Source organism: Olea europaea, chromosome 10, assembly GCF_002742605.1.
Source record: "Olea europaea var. sylvestris chromosome 10, O_europaea_v1, whole genome shotgun sequence".
Classification (NCBI taxonomy): Eukaryota; Viridiplantae; Streptophyta; class Magnoliopsida; order Lamiales; family Oleaceae; genus Olea; species Olea europaea.
The window spans coordinates 45,197,630-45,223,605 of NC_036246.1; the positions used below are offsets into that span (position 1 = coordinate 45,197,630).

At 35.1% G+C, this 25,976-nt stretch overlaps 4 protein-coding genes across 4 annotated transcripts; 2 read left to right on the top strand and 2 right to left on the bottom strand.

Moving 5' to 3' along the window:
• The first annotated feature begins 3,619 nt into the window (after nt 1–3,619).
• On the top strand, nt 3,620–7,592 carry LOC111402516. The gene is made up of 6 exons (XM_023030883.1): nt 3,620–4,179; nt 5,028–5,105; nt 6,216–6,250; nt 6,359–6,414; nt 6,732–6,830; nt 7,283–7,592. Exons 1-6 carry the CDS (start codon nt 3,760–3,762, stop codon nt 7,339–7,341), a joined length of 747 nt encoding a protein of 248 aa, XP_022886651.1. The 5' UTR covers nt 3,620–3,759; the 3' UTR covers nt 7,342–7,592.
• Nucleotides 7,593–7,623: 31 nt separating this feature from the next.
• LOC111402517 lies at nt 7,624–9,629 on the bottom strand. Its single transcript, XM_023030885.1, has 4 exons — nt 9,432–9,629; nt 9,207–9,277; nt 8,029–8,118; nt 7,624–7,844 (listed from the first exon to the last, which is right to left on the bottom strand). The coding sequence occupies exons 1-4, from the start codon at nt 9,544–9,546 to the stop codon at nt 7,824–7,826; spliced, it is 297 nt and encodes a 98-aa protein (XP_022886653.1). The 5' UTR covers nt 9,547–9,629; the 3' UTR covers nt 7,624–7,823.
• Nucleotides 9,630–14,508: 4,879 nt separating this feature from the next.
• Nucleotides 14,509–15,972, top strand: LOC111400747. The gene is made up of 2 exons (XM_023028133.1): nt 14,509–14,517; nt 15,193–15,972. The coding sequence occupies exons 1-2, from the start codon at nt 14,509–14,511 to the stop codon at nt 15,970–15,972; spliced, it is 789 nt and encodes a 262-aa protein (XP_022883901.1).
• Nucleotides 15,973–19,301: 3,329 nt separating this feature from the next.
• Nucleotides 19,302–21,052, bottom strand: LOC111400748. The gene is made up of 3 exons (XM_023028135.1): nt 20,219–21,052; nt 19,870–20,064; nt 19,302–19,685 (listed from the first exon to the last, which is right to left on the bottom strand). Exons 1-3 carry the CDS (start codon nt 21,050–21,052, stop codon nt 19,302–19,304), a joined length of 1,413 nt encoding a protein of 470 aa, XP_022883903.1.
• Between the last annotated feature and the right edge of the window lie 4,924 nt (nt 21,053–25,976).

Consider the following 25,976-nt stretch of genomic DNA (forward strand, 5'->3'; position numbering starts at 1 on the left):
CGTTTAATCTCCGTTTAATCATTTTTGATATTTATTTAGTTCATTCGATATCTTTACGATATAGTTCTCAAAATGAGTTTCGAGAGAATGTAAAATATTTATCAATTCGACTATCGTGCAATCGTCGATGAATTTTTAAAGTTAACTTGTTATCGAAAATTTCAAAATAGTAATAAAATAATTGATTTTTTTTAAGAAAAACGACTTATGTGTATTTTTTAACACATACGTTTAATATCCGTTTAACTATTTTTTTATATCTATTTAGATCATTCGATATCTCTACGATATAGTTCTCAAAATGAGTTTCGAGAGAATGTAAAACATTTATCGATTCGACTATCGTACAATCGTCGATGAATTTTTAAAGTTAGCTTCTTATCGAAAATTTCGAAATATAGTTTGAAAATGCCTACTTTGACGTTCCATAACATTTGCTATGATTGACTGTTTCACGCACCGTTAACGACGTACAATACTATGCCGCGAGTACTTCAAAACGATATTAAGAATGTAATATTTCGATTTCGTTTGATATCCCGTAATGAGCCTGAAAATGAAAACAAAAACATAAGTAAAAAAAAATTCATTTCTCTTTGTGTGGTCTTCGTACACGGAGTCCTCTTTTTTTCTTCTTCTTTTTTAAATAAAAGCTAATACCTCTTTATACTATATAAACTAATTACAATGATATATATATATCATTGTACAACTTAAAGCAAACTTTTTACTATGTAAAAAAATATACTTAAAACTTTGAGTTAATATTTAATCCAAAATAATATTTAGATAAATTTAATTTAAAAAATTCAATATTACTATAAAATTAAATATTGTCCGAAATTATTAGATATATCCAACTACGATGATATAGTTTTTATTTTTTATTTTTAGTTTTCTATATCTATAATAATGTAAAAAAATAAAAATAAAAATTCATGCACTCTATACACGGAGGAACGCGTCGTTTTTGCTCCCCACTTGAAAAAAATGAAATTTTAAATAATTGAAAAAAATTTACGCCATACCGCATAGTTTTTTTGAGCAAAATGATGTATTGAGAAAAATATTGCGAAAAAATAATAAATAGTAATAAAAAATTAATTTTTTTAAGAAAAACGACTTATACGCATTTTTAACACATACGTTTAATATCCGTTTAACTATTTTTTATTTTTTTTAAATATTTGTGTTGTTTACATTATAATTTTTTTTCAATTTAAAATTCTTTTCTATTAATAATTCCAAACAAAAACTTAGATTTGAGAAAAAAAATTTCTGTGTAGTTTTATGTTATAAATAATAATTTTTTCAATTTAGAATTCTTTTTAAATTTTTTCTTCAAATTTTTTATTATTAATCAGTAATTTTTAATAGTTTGAGATAAAATTTAATTTTCTAGTAATAATTCAATATATAAAATATTGAAAAAAACATATTCACTTCGTGTATAGAGAAAAAAATTTCTGTCATACCACATAATTTTTTTTGAGCAAAATGATGCATTGAGAAAATTGTTGCAAAAAAAGAATAAATAGTAATAAAATAATTGATTTTTAAGAAAAAATGAAGTATACGCATTTTTAACACGCATTTTTAACACATACCTTTAATTTCCGTTTAACTATTTTCGATATTTATTTAGATCATCTGATATCTCTACGATATAGTTCTCAAAATGAGTTTTGAGAGAATATAAAACATTTATCAATTCGACTATTGTACAATCATCGACGAATTTTTAAAGTTAGTTTGTTATAGAAAATTTCGAAATAGTAATAAAATAATTGATTTTTTTAAGAAAAACGATTTATGCGTATTTTTTAATACATACATTTAATGTCCGTTTAGCTATTTTTGATATCTATTTAGATCATTCGATATCTCTACGATATAGTTCTCAAAATGAGTTTCGAGAGAATGTAAAATATTTATCGATTCGACTATCGTACAATTTTTGATGAACTTTTAAAGTTAACTTGATATCGAAAATTTCGAAATATAGTTTGAAATGCCTACTTTAACGTCCCATAACATTTGCTACAATTGACCGTTTCACGCACCGTTAACGACGTGCAATACTATGCCGCGAGTACTTCAAAACGATATTAAAAATGTAATATTTTAATTTCGTTTGATATCCCATAATGAGCTTAAAAATGAACACAAAAACATAAAAAAAAAAAATAATAAATAAATTTCATGGTCTCTGTGCACGGAGTCATCCTAAACTCTTTGTAAAAGTGCAATTACCTCTCGAAAAGATAATTGAGGGGGGAAAAAGTAAAAATTTCAAACAATTAATAAAAAAATAAGAAAAATCTATTGGCTAGTGATTGTGAAGTCTCAATTCTTCACTTGAGAGGACATCAAAGGCCTCTAATTTAGGGGGAAAAACCATTCATCTTGTCAAATTTCCACCCATTCTCACAACCGACTGTAGTTGTTGTCATTATCATTGTCATCGTTACCCGATTCCAAACCAACTCAACCGCCTTGTCTCTCCTATCTAGGGATGACAATGGGACGGAACGCCCTCACGCTAAGGTGGGCGGGGGGCAGGGCAACTTTTTGCCCTGTTTATTTATTTATATATTTTTTTACATTTTTTAAATTTCGAGTTATGTCATTATTAGATAATAAAATACAAATTCAAAATGAGATTTTAACGGGGTAAATTGTCTATAAATAAAATTATTTATAATATTATTTTTCCCTTCATGGGGCGGGGCATCCTCGCCCCACGCTGCCTCATGCCCTGCGACGGGGCACCCCCCTTACCCCGCCCCGCCATTTGGAGTTGATTTTTTTAGCTCCACTTAGGGCTGGTCCCCCGCAAAGTAAGTTTTTTTGCCATCACTCCCATCCTCCTAAAAGAATACGTAGGGGTTTTGTTTTGCCATTAAATGATGGCGAGAATCATGAGAAAACTCTCTTCTCGAATATCAAGGGTTTTGCTAAAGTGTAGTAAATGGGTGGAGTGAGAGTGTAAGATTTTTATTTTCTTTTTCTTTTATTTATTTGAAAAAATTGCTTTGTTGGTCACCACTTTATTTATTCTTTCTTTTTAATTGCTGAACCAAACACAAAAGGTTAGAGACTAAATGAGCAATTTAATTTTCCCAGTCTTCTTCTTCGTATTTATTCTAAGGCGACGTTTGTTTCCCATTGATGTAAAAATGAGAATGAAAAATATAATTGTTATGGATCCCACATAAGAGATGCAAAGTCAAATATGATAATTTGATGTGATGGATAACGGTCATATTTTTCATTTTAATGGTCAAGTAATGGGAAACAAACAGGGGCTAAGAGGAGGACAAAAATCATTTTACATGATTTAAGGGCTAAAAATTAAAATGGACGAAAATGATGAATTGTGCCAATTTTCAAATGGTGGAGGAAAAATGGCACCAAAAAAATAGATAAATGCACGTCAACTGAAGTATGTCAATTTTACTGTTTTCATTTTTTTTACTTTTCTTAATTCTGAAAATACTCAATTTGAAAATATTATCCGATAACTCGGAAAAATAACACTTTTAAAAATATATATATTAAAATAAGGTCGATTGTGACTAGTGATTTATAAATATACGGAAATTTTTTTCCCTGAAGAATTGTGTAGAAGAAATAGAGCAAGAGAAAAGCCAATTTCATTTTATCTTTTCTTGGATATTTAAAAAGCCATCGAATGGAGTCCTCTATCTCCATACGAACACACTGAAGAATTTCTACTACCCCTATAACAACACTGTCATGCAATCATTTGTACAATTTTCCATCAATTTCTCAGCCCTAAACCCTCTTTATAAGGATTTAAGCACGAAACACAGAATATTTAAGTTAAAATTTTCACAACCCACAAATTATTACTCTCTTTCGAGAACAAAGGTTGAATCTTTGCCCAAGGACAGGTTAAAGATAGGAGTGTCTTCCTTTGGAGTGAGCAGGGGTAAAAATGGGATTTTATCGAGGACGGGAAGGGCTGTTGTGGTGAGATTCAATAAAGGCTTTAATGGTATTGGAAGAGGCGGCGGCGGCGGCGCCGGTGGTGGTGGGAAGGTTAACAGTGAAACTGCAAGAATTTTGGGGAATCTTGCTCTGGCAATTCTTTTGACTTATCTCTCCATGACCGGGCAATTGGGTTGGCTTCTTGATGCTATTGTGTCCATTTGGGTATTGCTCTCTTTCTTTTCTATCTCAGATATGGTTTCTTTTTTCTTGTATCAGAATTTTACATATGCAAATGAATGTGAACTATATAGTTCTTGGTAGGTTGCATAGTCCAAATGCATACGATACTGTCATGGATATGATTTCACCTCAAATCTTGTGTTGTTACCATCAAAATTGTAAATTTTTTATCTTTTTGTTATATACAAGTATGGAATATTAGATAATTGACCAAAGGTGACACCAACATCCTCTGCCCGTCTGTCCTTGGATGAACGGTAGAGCTTTTGGTTTTTTCACATCATTAAAGAGCTGAAATTGGAGGCTGACATGAATTTTAATTTTGCCTCAGATCTTGAGAAGTTGTGATTAATTTTGTATAACTTTGTAAGAGCTCCTCAGAAAATGAGAAAGTAGAAGGAAACTCAAAAATTGCATTTGGCATGATAATTGCAGTTGCAGATTATTGTATCTTGATTTCCCTGTTGCAATGCGACATGGTATGCCAATCATTTTAGCAAGTTTTTCTATTTCGGACTTGTCATTAGCATGAACTGCACGAAGTATTCAGCAGCTGAAATGATGCTAATAATAATAGTGAAGATACATAAATTGCATCCAGATGCACTGCTATGAATTGTGCCAACTTCTTACTATTCGTTTCACTGGTAGCTAGATGTATTTACTTTATCTGATTATTTTAACCATGGTGCTTAATTTTGAGGGATTCTTGCCTTTCAGATTAATTTTAATACACATCGTAGCTCTGCTGAATGAGAGCAGCAATCGCACTGTCAATGAATTGCTCTTGTTGAATTCTTAATATTGACATGGCTGATACTTTGTATCAGATTCTCGCAGTGCTTATACCAATTGTGGGTCTGGGAGCTTTTCTTTGGTGGGCTGGACGTGATATAGTTCAAGGCAGTGTAAGGATATTTAACCTTATTCCTTGTAACTCAATTTTTTAAGTGGAAAATCATCCTTTTTTACTTGAAAGGGGATTTGATGCCTATGCAATTAACAAAGTTGATGATTTTATTATTTTTAGACGACTATGAATGTGGATTATATTAAGAAACTCTCCAAATAAAGATATTAAACATGTTATGAATTCCAGTTTCCTTTTGGCCCCCCGTATTCTGAAACTTAATTTTTCCCGGACTCATTTTCACAAACATTTCATGGGATCACAACTTTTATCAACTTTTCAATCACACATTTAACAACTTCTATCAAAATCTATAATAAATCTAATTTTTAGCTAAAACAAATAGGGGCTAAATGTTCCTTAAAATATGTTGAGAATCTCTAGTTTATGGCCTCTTCTCATATTACGTTTCTTGTTTTAGTGCAGTAAGCAACGTATGTAATATTTGATTCTGTGTATATGTTGGAAAAAATAGCGACTCCTGAAGCTGTTGTCACTTAACATTTTGAGAGGAGCAATTTTGGTTGATTCAGACATTTCATATGATTTCTCTTTAATTCAGATTGTCGTCAGTGCATTCTTTTATGAAGTTTATATGAGCAAGAGCAACCTTGACAGCGTCAATGCTTTATTCTCATGCCTATATGTGATTTTTGGTGCTTGCTTCATGTACAAATAACTCACCAAGACTTCTTTCATGAATTTACTCCTTCAAAGTCTTAAATAAATGGTTGTCCATTTCAATTGTTGACTGACATCAGTTTATGATTTGTTTTACATTTTTCTTCCATAAGTTTCCTAGTATTTTGCATGTCAAAATTGATTGCCTTTTGTTGGGTACTATCTTCTCGAATTCAACTTATTTTTGCATCGTGCTTGTCTTTCAAAATATGTGCTTCAACCAGGGTTCAAATACTTGATCCCCTCGGATATTAGGCAATATTCTTCTTTTTTGAACCTAATGAAGTATTTTTCTGTCCTCAAATCTTTCTGTACGTGATGCATGCTATGTCGATCGTGAAATTATTGCTGCTGTTGTATATGATCCGTATTTATTTTAATAAGATGTTTCAAGCAATTGTTTATTGACTGATTGTTGTATGTGCAGTGTCCAAACTGTGGAAATGAATTTCAGATATTCAAGTAAGATATGTTGATATCCGTTTTTGTTATGAAAAGATTATTTTTGAAACCAAACTACTTATTTGCTTTGTTCTTTTAGCTAGTTAATTCACAATTTACTTGTTACAGATCTACATTGAATGATGAGTTGCAGCTGTGTCCATTTTGTAGCCAGCCATTCTCAGGTAACAGTTAATGCTGAGAACATATACTGTAGAGTAAGACAATTAGTTATAACATCCATATTTTACAAAGATTTTGAATCTTGTTTTCTTTTCTTTTTTTGTCGTATTAAAGGTGAAGATTATGTAGAATATATAGCAATTGTTCATGATATAATTTGTTTGGTATTTTTAGAGGTCACAACGAGCTATTCGGTAGGAGCTCATCTATGATAGCTAATATCAGCTTGTGAGACTTGAATATTGTTAGTTGTTACCATATAAGAGACGTATTTTCTAGTCTTGTCTTAGTTACAGTAACATTCTTTTACTTCTTGTAGTGGTAGGCGACGAGTTTGTAGCAGATCCAGTGAAGTTCTCCAATGAATCTTCAATATTTGATCAAACATTCAGTGATTTCTCTCCTCGTACAAAAAAAGGTTTGCTTCTTTACCTGCGTATATCAGATTGATTAAATTTATAAATTTCAACAGATTAATTTTGTCTGAACTATCTAATGGTTGAAGTTGGTGCTTATTATAAATTGACTTTGAGATCCTCTTCTCATGAATCCAATCTTGTCCGAACTTACACATCTTGTGTGTGTAAAAATCAGTAGTAGTCTGTTTGTGATTTAGAACTCGATCATTTTGCAAGATTAGATGAAAATTGTATCAACTAAAGCAGTGCTTATGAAGAGGGGAAAGGTAATAAATAAGTTCCTATTTTGGTTTAACTAAACCCTTTTGAAGACCAATAATCTCTCTCGAAATGATGAATGAAGATGAGTTACTAGAAAAGATTCATATCATCACAGTCGCTGGCCATGGAAGTATCCTTTAAGGACATTGAAAGGATCGCTGAATGACGTATTTTGTGTTTTGGTGTACAGGAAAGGATTCTTCTACTTCAGTTGTTGACGTCGAAGCAGAAATAAGAGATGCAGATTGAGTTTTGCATCGTAATCGTGAACTAAAAGGTCAATTGCACTCATTCAAGTTCACACAAGGCACGACAAGTACAATGTTCCAACTGAGATTGCACTTCTATGACTTGATAATAATGTGTACTGTTGTATATTATTTCATCTTTTTTTTTACACAGAAACGATTCTGCCTTGGATAAATGTAGATCACCAGATTGTCAAAAGAATTGTTTGTTCATAATTTGGTAGAGGAATGATACATTGTATTGAATTTAAAGGTAACTCTTCTTAGAGCTAGACTTCGTCGATTAGACAAGCAAAATATAAATCTCTTTTATTCCTGGAAACGTCAGGCTGCTACTGGGATCTTAGCATACAATTTAAAGAAACACGTTCATTCTGATACGAGAGCATAGCAAAGAGATCATAATCTGAATCTAATCTAGAATCTGAAAGTGTGATGGCCCAAAGTAAACAACATTATTCCAGAAGTATTCACAGAGCCAAACTAGTGAGCCCCTTCAACTTTCTGCCAAGAAGGGAAAAGCAAATCACGATGACATCATCTATTTCATGTCACCAAAAGAAAACCAAAACTGTTTAAAAGAAACACAGAACACTTGACGATTTGGTAATCAAGATAAGTCCGAACGCAGAATCACCCCGAGAATGATAGTTTCTGGAGAAAGTTATTAGCAGTGGAAAAATTATACCTCTTCTTTCTTCTCTTTTTTGCCTCCTGTCAAGAATTTGTAACCTCCAAATAAGAGCAAGCCCCATCCAGTGAGAGAGACAATCACAAACTGTGAAACAACAAAGGCTCTAGTCAAGGAGACAATGACTGTCCATTTGCACCACTTGTGCATCTTATGTCAAAGCCAATTGAAAAGATACTCATATGAATTACTCAAGAAAGTTAAGATCATCTGAAAAGCCCAATCAGCAGGTTTTTCATATCATTTATCAATCCATTGAAACATAGAACTAATGATTTTAATTGATCTTGAACAAATTATCGTCCATTGGTTTATCATTTAATAAAGAATTACCAGTAGAACTGAATCAGTTCTGCCAGTGTCAATTGCAATTTTCTGTAGCTAATATCTCCCTTTATCCTCTCGCCTGCTACCATAACTCGTTGGTTTTTGATAAATGTATATAGCAGAAAGACGTTTAACAGGTATTTACCGGTATTTTTCTCACTAAGTATCAAATCCTGACTGTAACATTAAAAAATTGAAGAAGTAAGAAGAAGCTGAAATTAAATTACTAAAGAACAAAAGGAGCCCGAATATCTAATTGCAGCAAGGATTGGGGATTTACCAGTCTTTTCCCTTCACAAGGGAAAACCTAACTACCAGATGCTGAGATGCATATTAAAAACCATTAGTACTTTGGTCAACTATTCATGCATTAGCTTCAGTATGGAATCCAGTCCTAAAGAAGTTCAATAATGTTTATTCTTTCAAAATTATCTACTCCACTCCTTACTACTTTTGTCTTGCTTTCAAATGTCACGAGACAATGGCAAACGAATGACACCAATAATTAGCAAACGCTCAACAACTTAATAGGGTACTCAAGCTACTGAATGCATTGAAACGGACCTGGAAGAGAAATACGTGAGTATGTGTGTCTTTAAACGCACATGTTGATGATCTTGATTGCTTCAAGTTCATTAGGATTCTTACAGTAATTAGCTTACAATTTGAACACTTGTCCAACAATTTCATAAGCTATCAGCTTAATTAAAAAACACTAATTTCACTTTAGCAGCTATATGCTATCGTATTCTAACCCAAATAAAGACCTAGTAGGGAAGTCAAATTTGAAACAAAAACAATGAAATCCAGGTAATAAAAAGGAAAGAAAATTTGTCAAGAAAACGTACGTGCTCTTCCTTCCACTTCGATGGGCTCATTGGATCCTCCCAAAAATTCACTTTCGGAGGTCCATGATGGTCTGGATTACAAAAATAAGAATTAAAAAACAATCAATTAGTCTCACTAATGGATAATAACATTCAATCCTACTTCATCATATATTCGCAATTTTTTTAAAAAGCATTAATTTAGAATAAAAACAGGGGTGCCGAGTGAAATTGCAAAATAATTACCGCCGCCGCTGGCGAGACCACGCCGTGGGATGAGGCTGGAGGCTTGGGTGGATTTGGGAATAGAAAGCCGAGCCAGATTCGAGGCTTGACGAGACGCGACTGTCCACGCCGCCATTTGTTGTGTTCAGAGCCTTTTTTCTATGATTCGGTGATTGAGGTGGAAAAGAGCTAGTGCAGTGTACAGAATGTACGAGAAAGAAGAGTTAAATGAGCCCAATGTTTGCCATTTACACCCCCAGAAATATATCAATTTAACATTTCACACCATAGAAACACAAAATGACTTGATCCATCATTGATGATCAGTTAATTTATTTACAGAGAAATTGACATAAATTGTTTCAACCGTTTGACCATCTTGCGTTTTTGGTTCATTTTTTCAAATTTTGATGCAAATGATCTCAAATATTTGCATTCTTGACACAATTAATCATTTTTGAACATTATCCATTAAAAAATATAATTAATTTTGAAAAAACATTTTCACAAATAAGACTTTGAAGTATCGTAGTGGAAAAAAAATATTCTTATCAAGCCCAAAAAGAAAACGTCAACACGGTGCCAAATATTGGAATAAAAAAGTAGTGGGGCTTTTGTATGTGATACTCACATTTGGTTCTTGAGAACTTTATTGGATCGGCTACTTCTTTTTGACAGTAAGAACTAAAAACTCATTATTGATCCAAATGCCTATCTATAAAGTGTTAAGGGGATAGAAATTCCACATAGCATGATATTTACTTTCTTTTATAAATAAATTACATATGTAGTTTTACTTCGACGAACGTAGCCGTCCTCGCATTTTCTAGATGGACTAGGCCAACTGAAAACATGTTCCAATCGGCTCGACCCACTTGTCATCAGTACATACCCAAAGAATTAGTAGCTGAGGGCCAAGATAGAAGGAAATCCTTTTATAGCCTGTTTAGTGTTTCCATCATGGATAAAACAAGTTACCAAGAGTTTCACATATCCAATGACAAGTGGCTAAAAAAACTAGTAGGAATGTGCTGAACCAAAATACTTCCATGTACATTCTACTAAGTTATGCCCACAAATTACACACAGCTGCCCTAAAAGTAATCCACAGTACACTTTCGCAAAGTCATGTCCCAATATTACACTGCTAAATGGAAATATATTAATTCTTCAAACCAAACTCTGGCATTTCCACTAAACAAATATTCAGAGGCGTTGGATGTTACAAAGGCCCGGACGTAGTTACTTTCACAGCTCTTCATTCACATCACACAATCCCTGGTTCAACATTTTGAATTAAAATCAACTTGAATATCAGAAAATCAACCAAAATCATAATATACAAGGAAAATGAAATCAAATCATTATTAACTTCCTTGAATCCCATGCTTCCCTGAAACGTTTAAAATAGACCGTAATTCCAAGAAAATGTTTCGCATCACATCACACGTTTAGAATAAACTAAAACAAAGAAAACGTAACAGGAAACTAAGCGTTTTCATGTTGAAGTCCTTCAACGAAACCAATTTTGTGAAAAAAAGAAAAGAAAAGAAAAGAAATGATCTATTTAATTGGAAATAAGACATGGAAAAAATGTTCACGCAATCGATTTAATTTTCAAAAGGAAATGTGTGATGCTTTGTTATGAAATGCACTTTCTCGATGGCCTATAAGAGACGGCTGAGCTTGGCAATTCAACAACTGAACAGCTGAGCAAGACTTCATCCTCATCTGTGGCGGAATACAGTGTAAAATCCGCCATCAGGTGACAAGGAATCCAAAATCTTATTAAGTAGAAAACCAAATGCTATTTATATTTTGTTAAATTCAAGATTAAACTGCACATCAAAAAATTCTTTCTTAAACCGAAATGTACGTATACATGAAGTTTGTTTTCTACAAAACAAAATGAAATGCATTTTGTTTTTTGATTAATCCTTACACATGCATTTTGGAAGTTAAACATAACTGAGATATGCAGAGAAACTTTAGAAGACCGAACAGCAATTGAACCACTAGATAATTTGATTGAGCAGACCAGTTCTTATACATCAAGATGTCCTTTTTAGCGATTAATTCCAGCAAAAAGCAACTCCAATTCCTCATCCTGAGATGTTGTCGTCTCCTAACCAGAAAGCAATAAAATTAGTTACTTTCGTATAATTGTGAGCATCACGAAAAATAATAGTAAGATGAGAGTAAATTATATTAAAAAAAAAAAATCATTTTTAAAGGGTAAAGAAGACTGGCTAAGTAAAACTAAGTCTAATCCAGGCTGGAAGCTACTAAAATATATCAGGTTAAATACTTTGAGAACACCTAAGGATTTAGGCCAATGCTTTTGCTAAATAACATAGTAACCACAAAAACTCCTATAAAATCAAGAACTCTCAGGCGAATCTTCATACTGCAATGTACAAAATATCAGGTTACTTCCGAAATACAACTTTTCAGAAAAGAATACGGAATCTCCATTCTTGACTGCAAAAGGGCTGGCAGCCAAGCACAACATGGTCTAATTGATCAAGTACATACATATTTTAACCTTATAATGCAGTTTCCCTTTCATTTAATGGATAATTACAATGGATATAGTGGATCATGACTGAAACTATCTTACAGTTTAACTCTAGAAGGAACCTAGTGTGTTTAATTGGTAAGTTTTATTATGTCGTGGAATTCGATTGGTTAAATGATTTCATTTTGAGATTTTCGCATGATTAAAAGCCAATTATGTTCATCTTGCATGGCGTTTTCCTACTTAATGTGGAAATCAATTAACGAACACCATATAATGGAAAGAAAAGAATATTAATTAGACCTCATGTATGGAAGTAATTACAATCAGGGGCTTTTCTTATATGGGTAGGCAATATATAATTCTGGCATTCTCGTGATTTCTTCTTCTTTATCTTCTCTAACTCCTTCCTTTCTCCCTGTTTATTGAGTACATCAGCTTTGGGTGCACAGCAGGTCAACAAAATGCATGGTCTGATCCTAGACTTGACCCTTATCGTAATACATCAACCAAACATTGGCAAACCAATAGCTATGATGTTAGAAATAACGTGGGTCGACTTTCTCTCGTTTACAACAAAATGGAATTGAGAAACTGCAGCTGAAAATGGACACAAGTATTTACGTGGTTCACCCAATTTAGGCTACGTCCACGGGCAAGTATAGGAGGATTTCACTATAGTAGGAGAATTACAACACTCTCTAAATACATGGAGATAACAACAATTAATCTCTCTTGTAATATGAGAATACAAGGAGGTAATACTTAGGAGAAACTAATATTTTTTTTTTCTCTCTACTCCCAATCTTCTCTCTACTCTCTAATTCCTCTCAAGTTGCTTGCTTTCTCTCTCTCCACATCTACCTCTATTTATAGAAATTGTTAACCTCCTTAATGGAAGTATCTACATGAAAACAAGAAAAATTTGAATAGAAATTTTCTTCTTAAATAGTCAAATATGGTGGCTAGGAGAGTTTCACTTCAATTTTGCCACTTCCAAGTTGTGATTGGTGGAAAGGAATTCAAATTCAAGTTGGTCACTTGCAACTTGAAAACTTCTTCAAGAAGTTTCAACAATTTTTATTGGAGTCAACACTTGTGGCTTTAATATTCAACATATGATTTGATAGTTTTCTGCATATTCCTTATCTCCATTAACAACCAACCCAACAATGAAGATTTTTTGAAGAAGACAGCTATCACAATTCACGATGACCTGATATAGCAACCGACTGATAATAGATTGCAATGGTGCAGTGCACATCCATGGAGCTTTTTCCAAGAAGAAAAAATATGTTCCACTAAATTTCACCTCCACTGCAAAAATGACACTAAGTTGCAAAATCCTATATTTCTCATAGAATTAGCTACTTGTATAGGCTTTTTAATCGATTGATTTGCAGGTGGAATCAAATTGTTTTTTTAGCAAGTTAGGAAGATAGAATATATATCTAAGATTCTTTTTTGAGCCATGCTTGGTGTACAGCACTTTGTATACCAAGTATGACAGCCCCCTCACATGAGAGAACGTGGAGCCCCTCTTGTGAGGGGGGCTGTAAGTCCTACGTGGACTGTACACTTAGAAAAATACTTTTTTTTTTTTAATAGATTGATTTACAGGTGCTGAGTTAGCTATTTCACAGGCTGGTTGGACAAAGAAAAAGTTAAACCAGTCTGTGTGAAATGTTGCCAATTATATACATTTTTAGCATTCTTGTTTCTCATATTAGTAACAAAAACTGTAGCGACGAGGCCCGAGAAAGAAATTACAATAAAAATGCAAATACTGAACCAACTTGTCTAAAAGTTTACAAGATACCAAATTCGTTTCAAAAGCCTAACATGTGCATAATTTTCATAAATGGATTCTCTCATACCATATCCAACAACCTTACCTCACCAAAAAAGCTATTAGCAAGGGTACACTGTTATTTATTTAAATTCAGCCTTCAAAATATGTGAATATACCATGTACCTGAATCGACAAGAGCTGCACAATTTTTTTCAGTAGCCAGTTCATTCTCCTATTTTCCTCGTGAACTAGAGTCGTCTTTTCTTCGTTACCCACTTGATTCAACGCAGAGGTAGCCTGAGTCCTGGAGAGATTCTGTAAAATCTGATTACTGAGGACATCACTGCCCTTGTACCGCTCAAATGGATCCATTTTTTCACTTCACGTCCGCAACCCACCATGGAAATTTTGTTCAAATTACAAAACAATAAGTGCACGATTGCATTGAAATGTATTTCCATGTAGACCCCAAAACTATCAGTTTCAAAAGCTACAAATTTTGCTATTTAATTTCCCAATCAGGCTTGTTCATCAATGGATGAACGAATTTGGACTGCGCAGCTTCGCAGGAATTAGAGAAAATTTTGCCGCCTCCACACTTCTAGAGCACCCAACGTCTCTTTCTCTGAGCTTCTAGTGCATGTTAAAAATAAGGAGGATAAATTACACTCTAAATCCCCAACTTTTTCAATCTGTATCAATTTCATCCTATTAAATTTTTTAGTAAGTGTCATCCAACATTTCACTGTCGGGCTATGTTCGAGCTCTATTTTTTTTTTTTGTGAAAAATGAGTCTTGTAATTTACCTGAGAAACATGACCATTAGAAAATTTTGAAACCAATAGTAATTAAACACCAATGAACTTTTAAAAGAAAAATCATTCCTATTAAATTTCTGTCTACCTAAACTACAAATCAATAAAACAAAAAAAGAAAAATGAACAAGTCCTAATTGGAATGAGTAATGCTATTTATAGTGAAAATTATCGATAGTCGCCTTACGTGGCATATATATATCATTTTGTGAAATATATGAGACAATAAAAAAAATTATCACATTAATGCATCAAATAACAAAGTGACACAAGTATTCTACCTAAGGTGACTATCGATTTTCACTATGAATTGCATCAAAGCTTTCATAAATTTAATTACTGAGTTAATAATAATGATGGGTTTGATGTGTTGAAACGTACCAAAAAATTGACATTTAATAACATATTTATTAGAATTGAAAACACCTGAAATAACAACCTGTAGTTAAATAGTTGCAACAGTTAGTTAGTTAAAGATAGCTAGCTAGCATAACTGATTCCTCATACCTGTACTCTATATATACAGACGGGTGTAAATCATTTTCTGCTTGATTGAATAAAGTTCAATTCAATTCTATTTTCTTGTTCTTAATATGGTATCAAAGCATACATAATTCCGCACAATCTTCATTTTCTTTACACATACATCCATTTCAGAATTCCAAATCAAAATTGGAATCACAACAAACTGAAGTCTCAAGGTCATCAGTAAGTAAGTCATCCATTGATGATCCTTCAAGCCCATATTTCCTCTATCACTCCGATAGTCCAAGACTGGTTTTAGTGTCACAGCAACTCGTCGGAGATAACTATGCCTCCTTGAGTCGAGCCATGATGATCGCATTGTCAGTGAAGAACAAGACCATATTCATAAATGGATCTATAATTGAGCCTGATGATGGAGATCCTGAGTTACTTAATGCGTGGATCAGAAACAACAATATTGTGATATCATGGATTTTAAATTCAGTCTCAAAGGAAATTTCTGCAAGTGTGATATACGCAACAACGACGTATGAGATATGGAATGATCTAAAAGACAGGTTCCAACAAAAGAATGGGCCAAGAATTTTTCAGTTGAGAAGAGAACTGATGATTTTGAGCCAAGATCAAGACACTGTGAGTGTTTATTTTACTAAACTCAAAACCATTTGGGAGGAGTTGAGTAATTATCGACCAGTTTGTAATTGTGGAAAGTGTACGTGTGATGGTGTGAAGGAACTGAACAAATATTACGAGACTGGGTACTCCATGTCATTTCTAATGGGTCTCAATGACTCATATTCACAAATTAGAGGACAGATTCTGCTCATGGATCCATTGCCTCAAATCAACAAGGTTTTTGCGTTAATTTCACAAGAAGAAAATCAAAGGAAGATTGGTACTCAAGTGACATCTGGCAATGACCCAAATGGAGATGTAGCATTTGCTTTCTAGGCTAACACTGGAAAATGAATCACTTCTCAAGATACATACAACAGAAATGCAAGATTCAGCAACATTAAACGAAGAGAGAAATCTTATTGCACACATAGTAATTTTCATGGGCACACGATTGATACGTGTCATAAGTTGCATGGTTATCCATCAGGTTACAAGCCTAAATCAAGGGAAAGGCCTCAACACTTTTCCAGCAACAATGAGGTTAATCAAGTCGCTACAAACATATAGACTCCCAAGCTTGACAATGGTTAAAACGATCAACATACTGGAGTTGGGGACATTGTGCAAAACCTCAATCCAAATCAATACCATTAGCTGATGTCTATGTTGTCTTCTCATCTGGCTTCGAGCTCAGTCACCACAACTCCTGACCATGATAATAATGTCATCTCTTATGCTGTAGGTATATGTTATTCGATTTTAGTAAATCCTAAGCTATTATCCAAAGACATATGGATAATGGACTCTGGTGCAACAAGGTATGTATGCTCAATTGCTTCTGTCTTTGTTTCTATGAGAATTTTGGATAACTCTATTGTCACCTTACCAAATAATACTCAAATTCCAGTTGGACTATGTGGTTATATCAAATTGAATTCTGATCTTATTCTTCGTGATGTTATGTTTGTCCCTCAATTCAAGTTTAATCTACTATCTGTTAGTGCCCTAACGCTTGGATCTCATCTCATTGTTAACTTCTTTCATGATCATTTCGTCATCCAGGAGATCAACACCAAGAAGACAATTAGCAGGGGTAGTAGGAAACATGACTTATATATCCTGGATGCCAAAAATCTCAGTTCCATTTCTAGTAATGTTCATTTTTCTAACAACCTTGTAAGCAATGTAACCACATACCATGTATTATTGTGTTCCATAGCATCCAATTCACCATATTAAGAACAAGAAAATAGAATTGAACTGAACTTTATTCAATCAAGCAGAAAATGATTTACACCCGTCTGTATATATAGAGTACAGGTATGAGGAATCAATTATGCTGGCTGGCTATCTTTAACTAACTAACTGTTGCAACTATTTAACTACAAGTTGTTATTTCAGGTGTGTTCAGTTCTAATACTTCCCCTCAAGATGTGCTGTAAAGATTCTTGACAGACATCTTGGCTAAGAAAGAACGCAGCATAGATGCAGGAAGTGGCTTGGTGAATGCATCAGCAAGTTGGTGCTGAGTACAAATTGGCATCAGCTTGATAATACCAGCGGCAACTTTTTCCTGAATGAAATGGCAGTCAATCTCGATGTGCTTGGTACGTTCATGGAAAATGGGATTGGACGCAATCTGGATTGCAGCTTGATTATCACAGAATATGGTGGCTAGGGATGCGACATTCGTTTGGAAATCCTTCAACAATTGATTTATCCACACAATTTCACATGTGGTGGTAGCAATAGCCCGATACTCAGCTTCTGTTGAGGATTTTGATGCTGTTGCCTACCTTTTAGATTTCCAAGAAATCAAAGAGTCACCAATGAAAATGCAGAATCCGGTGGTGGATTTCCTTGTATCAATGCAAGATCCCCAGTCAGCATCCGAAAAGCTTGTAATTTTAGAGGTGAATTGGATCCTGCATGTGCAGAAAAAAGAATGCCCTGACCTGGACTATGTTTCAAATTTCGAAACAAGTGATGCACTGCCTTAAGATGAGGCATCCTAGGCTGAGATAGAAATTGGCTTAGCTTGTGGACAACATATGTGATGTCTGGCCGGGAAATGGTCAGGTAAAGCCAATCAACCGTCTGTATTGAGAAGCATCAGGCAAGAGGTCTCCTTCGTGTAAACTCAGATGGGATTTTGGATCCATAGGAGTATCAGTTGGTTTACAGTTTAAATAACTAGTGTCCTCGAGCAACTGTAAGGTGTAATGCCTTTGACATATTACGATGCCAGACTAAATGAGCAATCTCAATGCCTAGAAAATATTTCAGATTCCCTAAGTCTTTCAATTTGAATTAAGAATGCAAGAAGGTTTTTAAAGCATCAATGACATGTAGATTAGGACCTGTGATGACAATGTCATCTACGTATACCAATAAAGCAACAAACTGATTTCCTTGCCCCTTGATGAACAGTGAATAATCTGCCTTCGATTGAGTAAATCCAAAATTGATTAATGCTTGAGAGAATTTAAAATTCCATTGGCGTGAGGCCTGCTTGAGTCCATAAATGGACTTGTGAAGTTTACACACTAACTTTTCCCCCAGTCTGGCAATTTTAGATGTCTGATAACCCATTGACAGATCCATATAGACTTTCTCGAACAGATCTCCATTTAAAAAGGCGTTATTAACATCCAATTGCACTAGGTTCCATCTATTGTAGGCTGCAAGTGCCAGCAAGAGTTTGACAGTTACAATTTTAGCTATCGGAGAGAAGGTATTAAAGTAATCCAATCCCTCTTGTTGAGTATAACCATTTGCAACTAAATGGGCTTTATGTCTTTCGATGGATCCATCTGAGGTATATTTCACTTCATAAACCCAGCGACATCCAACAGAGCGTTTCCCTTTCGGCAATGTAACCACAGACCATGCATTATTGTGTTCCATAACATCCAATTCAAGCTTTATGGCTGCACGCCACTCTGGATTTTTCACAACCTCATGGTAAAATTGTGGTTCTTGTTGAGATGAAACATTGAGAACCAAGTTTTTGTAAGAAGAAGACAACCTGTCCTATGATAAAAAATAACTAATGTGATATGGTAATGAGAGAAGAATTGAGGATTTTGTGCAATTAAATTGCAATGAAAATCTCTTAAGTATACAGGAGGTCTGAGAATTCTTTGAGATCTTTGAACATCCACATTGTGCGGTTCGGATGTAGGTTGGTTGATTTCATTGTCATTATCCTAAGAGGGCAGTTCAATTGGTGGTGATAGCTCACCATGATTGCCATAAACAACTACAATAGAATGTTCTTGATGAGGGGGTAAGGATGCAACTGGTAAAACCAAATCAGAAAATGGATCCACCAATTGATTAGTCTCTGTCACAGTGTGAAATGGGAAGATATTCTCATAAAAAATGACATCACGTGAAGAGAAAACCTGCTTAGAAACAACATTGTACAATTTGTATCCTTTCATCCCAGAAGGATAGCCTAAAAATACACACGTTCTGGCCCTTTGATGAAATTTGTCCCTGTGAGCTGCTAAGGTGGAAGCAAAAGCTAAGCATCCAAAAACCCGTAGCATGGAATAATCCACATCCATTTTATAGAGAATCTCATATGGTGTCTTGCCATGTAGAATTGGAGATGGTGTTCGATTGATCAAGAAGGTGGCAGCCGACACACATTTAGACTAGAGATGTATAGGGACCTTTGATTGAAAATATAAAGCTCTTGCTATTAACAGATGTTGGTGTTTACGTTCAACTACTGAATTTTGTTGGGGACGTTCAACACAACTAAATTGATGCAAGACTCCTTTCATAGCAAAAAAATCTTTAAATGCCAATTCAGGTGCATTGTCTGATCTAAAAACCTTTATTTTGGCATGAAATTGGGTTTCAAACATGCTGAAAAATCGAGAAATTACAACAGTAGCATCTGACTTTTGCTTTAACAAGAATAACCACGTAAATTTTGAGCAATCATCCACTATTGTTACAAAGAATCCGTGTCTAGTGTAAGATGGGATTTGATATGGCCCCCAAATATCATAATGCACAAGATCAAAAGAATTCTGTGAAAAATGATTGTTGGAATCAAAAGATAATCTTCTTTACCTTGCCAATGGACAAACATAACAAGGAGAACGTTTATTTATTTTCGACGTGGTACAAGAAATTTTGTCCTCAAGCATTCTAATCTTTTAAAGGATAAATGCCTTAATCTGTTGTGCTAGATTTGAACAAATACATGCTTACAAGGTTGTTAGAAAAATGATCATTACTAGAAATTGAACTGAGATTTTTGGCATCCAAGATATACAAGTCCTGCTTTCTACTACCCCTGCCAATCGTCTTCTTGGTATTGATGTCTTGGATGACGAAATGATCATGAAAGAAGTTAACAGTGAGATGAGATCCAAGCCTTAGGGCACTAATAGATAGTAGATTAAACTTGAATTGAGGAACAAACATAACATCACGAAGAATCAGAATTCAATCTGATATCACCACATAGTCTAACTGGAATTTGAGTATTATTTGGCAAGGTGACAGTAGAGTTGTCCAAAATTATCATAGAAACGAAGGCAGAAGCAATTGAGCATACATGCCTTGTTGCACCAGAGTCCATTATCCATAAGTCTTTGGATAAGAACTTAGGATTTACTGAAATCGAATAACATATCCCTGCAGCATAAGAGATGCCATTACTGTCATGGTCAGGAGTTGTGGTGACTGAGCTCGAATCCAGATGAGAAGACAACATAGACATAGTTGCTGGTATTGATTTGGATTGAGGTTTTGCACAAAAAGTCTCCAACTCCAGTATGTTGATCGTTTTGACCATTATCAAGCTTGGGAGCCTGTATGTTTGTAGAGACTTGATTAACCTGATTGTTGCTGGAAAAGTGTTGAGGCCTTTCCCTTGATTTCGGCTTATAACCTGGTAGATAACCATGCAACTTACGACATGTATCAACCGTGTGCCCATGAAAATTACAATGTGTGCAATAAGATTTCTTTCTTCTTTAATGTTGCTGAATCTTGCATTTTCGTTGTATGTATCTTGAGAAGTGATTCCTTTTCCAGTGTTAGCCTTGAAACCAAATGCTGCATCTCCATTTAGGTCATTGCCAGGTGTCACTTGAGTACTAATCTTCCTTTGATTTTCTTCTTGTGAAATTAACGCAAAAACCTTGTTGATTTGAGGCAATGGATCCATGAGCAGAATCTGTCCTCTAATTTGTGAATATGAGTCATTGAGACCCATTAGAAATGACATGGTGTACTCAGTTTGGTAATATTTGTTCAGTTCCTTCACACCATCACACGTACACTTTCCACAATTACAAATCGGACGATAATTGCTCAACTCCTCCCAAATGGTTTTGAGTTTAGTAAAATAAACACTCACAGTGTCTTGATCTTGGCTCAAAATCATCAGTTCTCTTCTCAACTGAAAAATTCTTGGCCCATTCTTTTGCTGGAACCTGTCTTTTAGATCATTCCATATCTCTTACGCCGTTGTTGCGTATATCACACTTGCAGAAATTTCCTTTGAGACTGAATTGAAAATCCATGATATCACAGGGACAAATTTCATCAAAGGGCCAAAACGTGTGTAATTTTAGGCTATCCTTCTGGGATAAAAGTATACAAATTGTACGATATTGTTTCTAAGCAGGTTTTCTCTTCACGTGATGTCATTTTTTATAAGAATATCTTCCATTTCACACTATGACAGAGACTAATCAATTGGTGGATCCATTTCCTGATTTGGTTTTACCAATTGCATCCTTACCCCCTCATCAAGAACATTCTATTATAGCTATTGATGGCAATCATGGTGAGTTATCACCACCAATTGAACTGCCCTCTTAGGATAATGACAATGCAATCAACCAACCTACATCCGAACCACACAATGTGGATGTTCGAAGATCTCAAAGAATTGTCAGACCTCCTGCATACTTAAGAAATTTTCATTGCAATTTAATTGCACAAAATCCTCAATCCTTCTCTCATTTACCATATCACATTAGTCATTTTTTTATCATATGACAGGTTGTCTTCTTCTTACAAAAACTTGTTTCTCAATGTTTCATCTCAACAAGAACCACAATTTTACCACGAGGCTGTGAAAAATCCAGAGTGGCGTGTAACCATGAGGCTTGAATTGGATGCTATGGAACACAATAATGCATGGTCTGTGGTTACATTGCCGAAAGGAAAACACTTAGTTGGATGTCGTTGGGTTTATAAAGTGAAGAATAACTCAGATGGATCCATTGAAAGACATAAAGCCCGTTTAGTTGCAAAGAGTTATACTCAACAAGAGGGATTGGATTACTTTGATACCTTTTCTCCGATGGCTAAAATTGTAACTGTCAAACTCTTGCTGGCACTTGCAGCCTACATTAGATGGAACCTAGTGCAATTGGATATTAATAAAGCCTTTTTAAATGGAGACCTGTTCGAAGAAATGTGTAAACTTCACAAGTCCATTTATGGACTCAAGCAAGCCTCACGCCAATGGAATTCTAAATTCTCTCAAGCATTAATCAATTTTGGATTTACTCAATCGAAGGCAGATTATTCGTTGTTCATCAAGGGGCAAGGAGATCAGTTTGTTGCTTTATTGGTATATGTAGATGACATTGTCATCACAGGTCCTAATCTACATGTCATTGATGCTTTAAAAACCTTCTTGCATTCTCAGTTCAAATTGAAAGACTTAGGGAATCTGAAATATTTTCTAGGCATTGAGATTGCTTATTCCAAGTCTGGCATTGTAATATCTCAAAGGCATTACACCTTACAGTTGCTCGAAGACACTGGTTATTTAAACTGTAAACCAACTAATACTCTTATGGATCCAAAATCCCATTTGAGTTTCCACGAAGGAGACCTCTTGCCTGATGCTTCTCAATATAGACGGTTGATTGGCCGGTTACTTTACCTGACCATTTCCCGGCCAGACATCACATATGTTGTCCACAAGCTGAGCCAATTTCTATCTCAACTTAGGATGCCTCAACTTAAGGCAGTGCATCACTTGCTTCGATATTTGGAACACGGTCCAGGTCAGGGCATTCTTTTTTCTACGCATGCGGGATCCAATTCACCTCTAAAATTACATGCTTTTTTGAATGCTGATCGGGGATCTTGCATTGATACAAGGAAATCCGCCACTAAATTCTGCATTTTCATTGGCGACTCTATGATTTCTTGGAAATCTAAAAGGCAGGCAACAGTATCAAAATCCTCAGTAAAAGCTAAGTATCGGGCTATTACTGCCACCACATGCGAATTTGTGTGGATAAATTAGTTGTTGAAGGATTTCCAAACGAAGGTCGCATCCCTAGCCACCATATTCTGCGATAATCAAGCTGCAATCCAGATTGCGTCCAATCCCATTTTCCATGAACGTATCAAGCACATCGAGATTGACTGCCATTTCATTCGGGAAAAAGTTGTCGCTCGTGTTATCAAGCTGATGCCAATTCCTACTCAGCACCAGCTTGCTGATGCATTCACCAAGCCACTTCCTGCATCTATGCTGCATTCTTTCTTAGCCAAGATGCTTGTCAAGATTCTTTACAGCACATCTTGAGGGGGAGTATTAGAACTGAACACACCTGAAACAACAACCTGTAGTTAAATAGTTGCAACAATTAGTTAGTTAAAGATAGCCAGCTAGCATAACTGATTCCTCGTGCCTGTACTCTATATATACAGACGGGTGTAAATCATTTTCTGCTTAATTGAATAAAGTTCAGTTCAATTCTATTTTCTTGTTCTTAATAACATTTGTGTTCTTTAGTACTGTCGAGTCGAGCATGACAGAGATGCTTTAAAACTTCAGTAATCAAAGATTATCTAGCAATTTAAAGTTTTGGGAACTCAATTTCATGAGCATCAATATCCACAAAAATAGCAACGCCACATTTGGTACTATTGAAGCCCTCCCACCAAGGGAAATCGACAGTTTTGAAAACAACTTTCTTGGAAGAAATATTTTTGGCTGAGTACAACTTTTCTAACCTTTTGACAACAAAATCATCGGTTGGAACTCAATCTTTGTTGGCTCCATTGGAACAATTTGTCACTAAACCATTGTCGAATAGAGCAACCATAATATTGGCGCCTTGATGATCCACTTTGTCCTTTGAGCTCCCGTCAATGAGGCATGAAGTGACTCTGGTGTAAGCCTTTCAAATGTTGCTTGTTTATATGAAATACGAATTAATTCTTGGAATAATTTTTATATAGTTGGATGAATGTTATTACATCCTTGGATGGGTTTCAAGTATCTATGAAATACGAATTGATATTGTAAGGGAATTGTGTAGCTGACCTGGAGCGCGGGAACATGAACTTATGTTCTCTCATGTCGTGATTGATCCGTCCAAGCAGCGGCTAGGAAAAACAGTGTAGACAACAAGAAATGCAGGCAAGAAAACGTGGAACAGCTATGCAGAGATTTTTGTAACTCAAAAATCCTCATTTTTAAGGGGTCAAAATTCGCGGGACTGTAATTGATGATTTTAGGATGCAAGCGGGTGCAACTTGCATAAAGATGAGAAGCAAGAATTAACTTGCATGAGGGTAAGAAGTAAAACTCAACTTGAATACAACTTTCATAAAGGGGCTTGCAACTTACGTGTAACGGATCGCCCATCTGGACCTCAGGTTCCCGAAGTCCCCCTAAGGTAGCCTTCTACATGCAAAGGATGACAAGCTAAGGTATAAAATATAAGCATGATATACTCTGGGTAGGAAGCTTGCGACTACACCTACACGATGGACACAGTTATTGCACTTTCTGATAATTTGGCCTTAAAATTGTAATTAGCAATCTTGTCATGCCACATGGGTAGGGGAGTTTGCTGATTCCATGACTTACTTCCCCATTAAATCAATTAATGTATTCGTAGCAGACCTTGTGCCTTGCATCTTCGCGCAAAATCTACATTGCATTCTATTTTATGCCACTGGGTATGAAATTCTCTACAATTGTGGCACCATCATACTGATGGATGGGTGTCTACAATTCCCCTATACTTCTTCCAACAATAACCTGGACATAGAGCCTTCAACGTTAATCTTCACTCTCTGTCGCTGCATTGGCTCCTTTGGATGGAAGGCTCCCCTTGTCACAGCGTTATAGTGCATGTCGAAGCAACTGACACAAATGCCCTCTCTTTGTGATTTCCTTTGCAATGCTTTATCAGGCCATACGAAAAAAGGTTCGTGTAGATAGGCTCAATTGCATAATGCATGCCTTTACTTCCATCATCCCCAATGCTTTCCATCATTTAATTCCGCTTGTTTGCCAATCGAGATTTGCCACACGTCTCGTGCCTTTATCATGTCTTTGGTAGTCACAAAATCGTTTCTGCAATAATGTGCACCTTACAACCAACAATGCATTGTTCAGAGCAGACATGCTTTGATACCACATGTAACAGATCGCTCGTTCGGCCCCAAGTTTTTGAAGTCCCTCGGAGGGCTAGTTAAGATATAAGCACAATATACTCTTGAATCGGACAATGTAGGATAATAAAAATTGTGATCGATCCTAACACGGTGTGCCCCTACAATGTGGGGGTTGAAAATTTAGTCCAACTTTAAAGCCTCAGCATAAGCATTTTGCCTAACGGTCCATTGGCTCAGCCCAAAAGGGTCTTTCCAGCCCATATAATCCCAATAGTCTACAAAGTACCTCCAGGTTGAAGTCACCTCTTCCCAGCTAAGAGAAGAGTAGCTCCACCTTAGGGAAGGAAGGTAGCGCAACCTTGAGAAGAGAAGAACTTGGTCCGCTTGTATTCTGTTCCTCCGATAAGCTTGTTGAGGCATTTTCATACTAGATTTTGGGCTTGGAATGTGAGGACGAGGAGCCTTTGTCGAAACAGGATAAGAGATGATGCGTCATTGTTGACGTGTTGTCTCACCGGCCGGTGATATTATGATTGAAGGAAGAGAAAAATAGTCAAAGAACAAATTGGTTTTTCCTCCTTATTTCGTTCTCTTTTTCATGTTGAAAACAAAATAGAAATATTTATGACATGAAGAATAAGATAAAGATCGTATTGAGATAGAGAGGTAAGGACATAAAGGGGGTGAAAAAAAATTTGAAACAAATATATGAATAATTTTAATATTTCATGTAAAAAATTTTGTGTCAAGAAAATTTGCAAGTGTTCACAACGCTAGAAGAGGCAAAAGTAAAACGTATTTGTTTTAGAATTTTTTTTTTAATAGATTTTAATAAAATGTTGATAAAATGTGTGGTTGAAAAGTTATGAATTTGATCATGGGCAAAACTAGGTGGGGTCATGTTGAGTTAGTTGATCTAGATAATT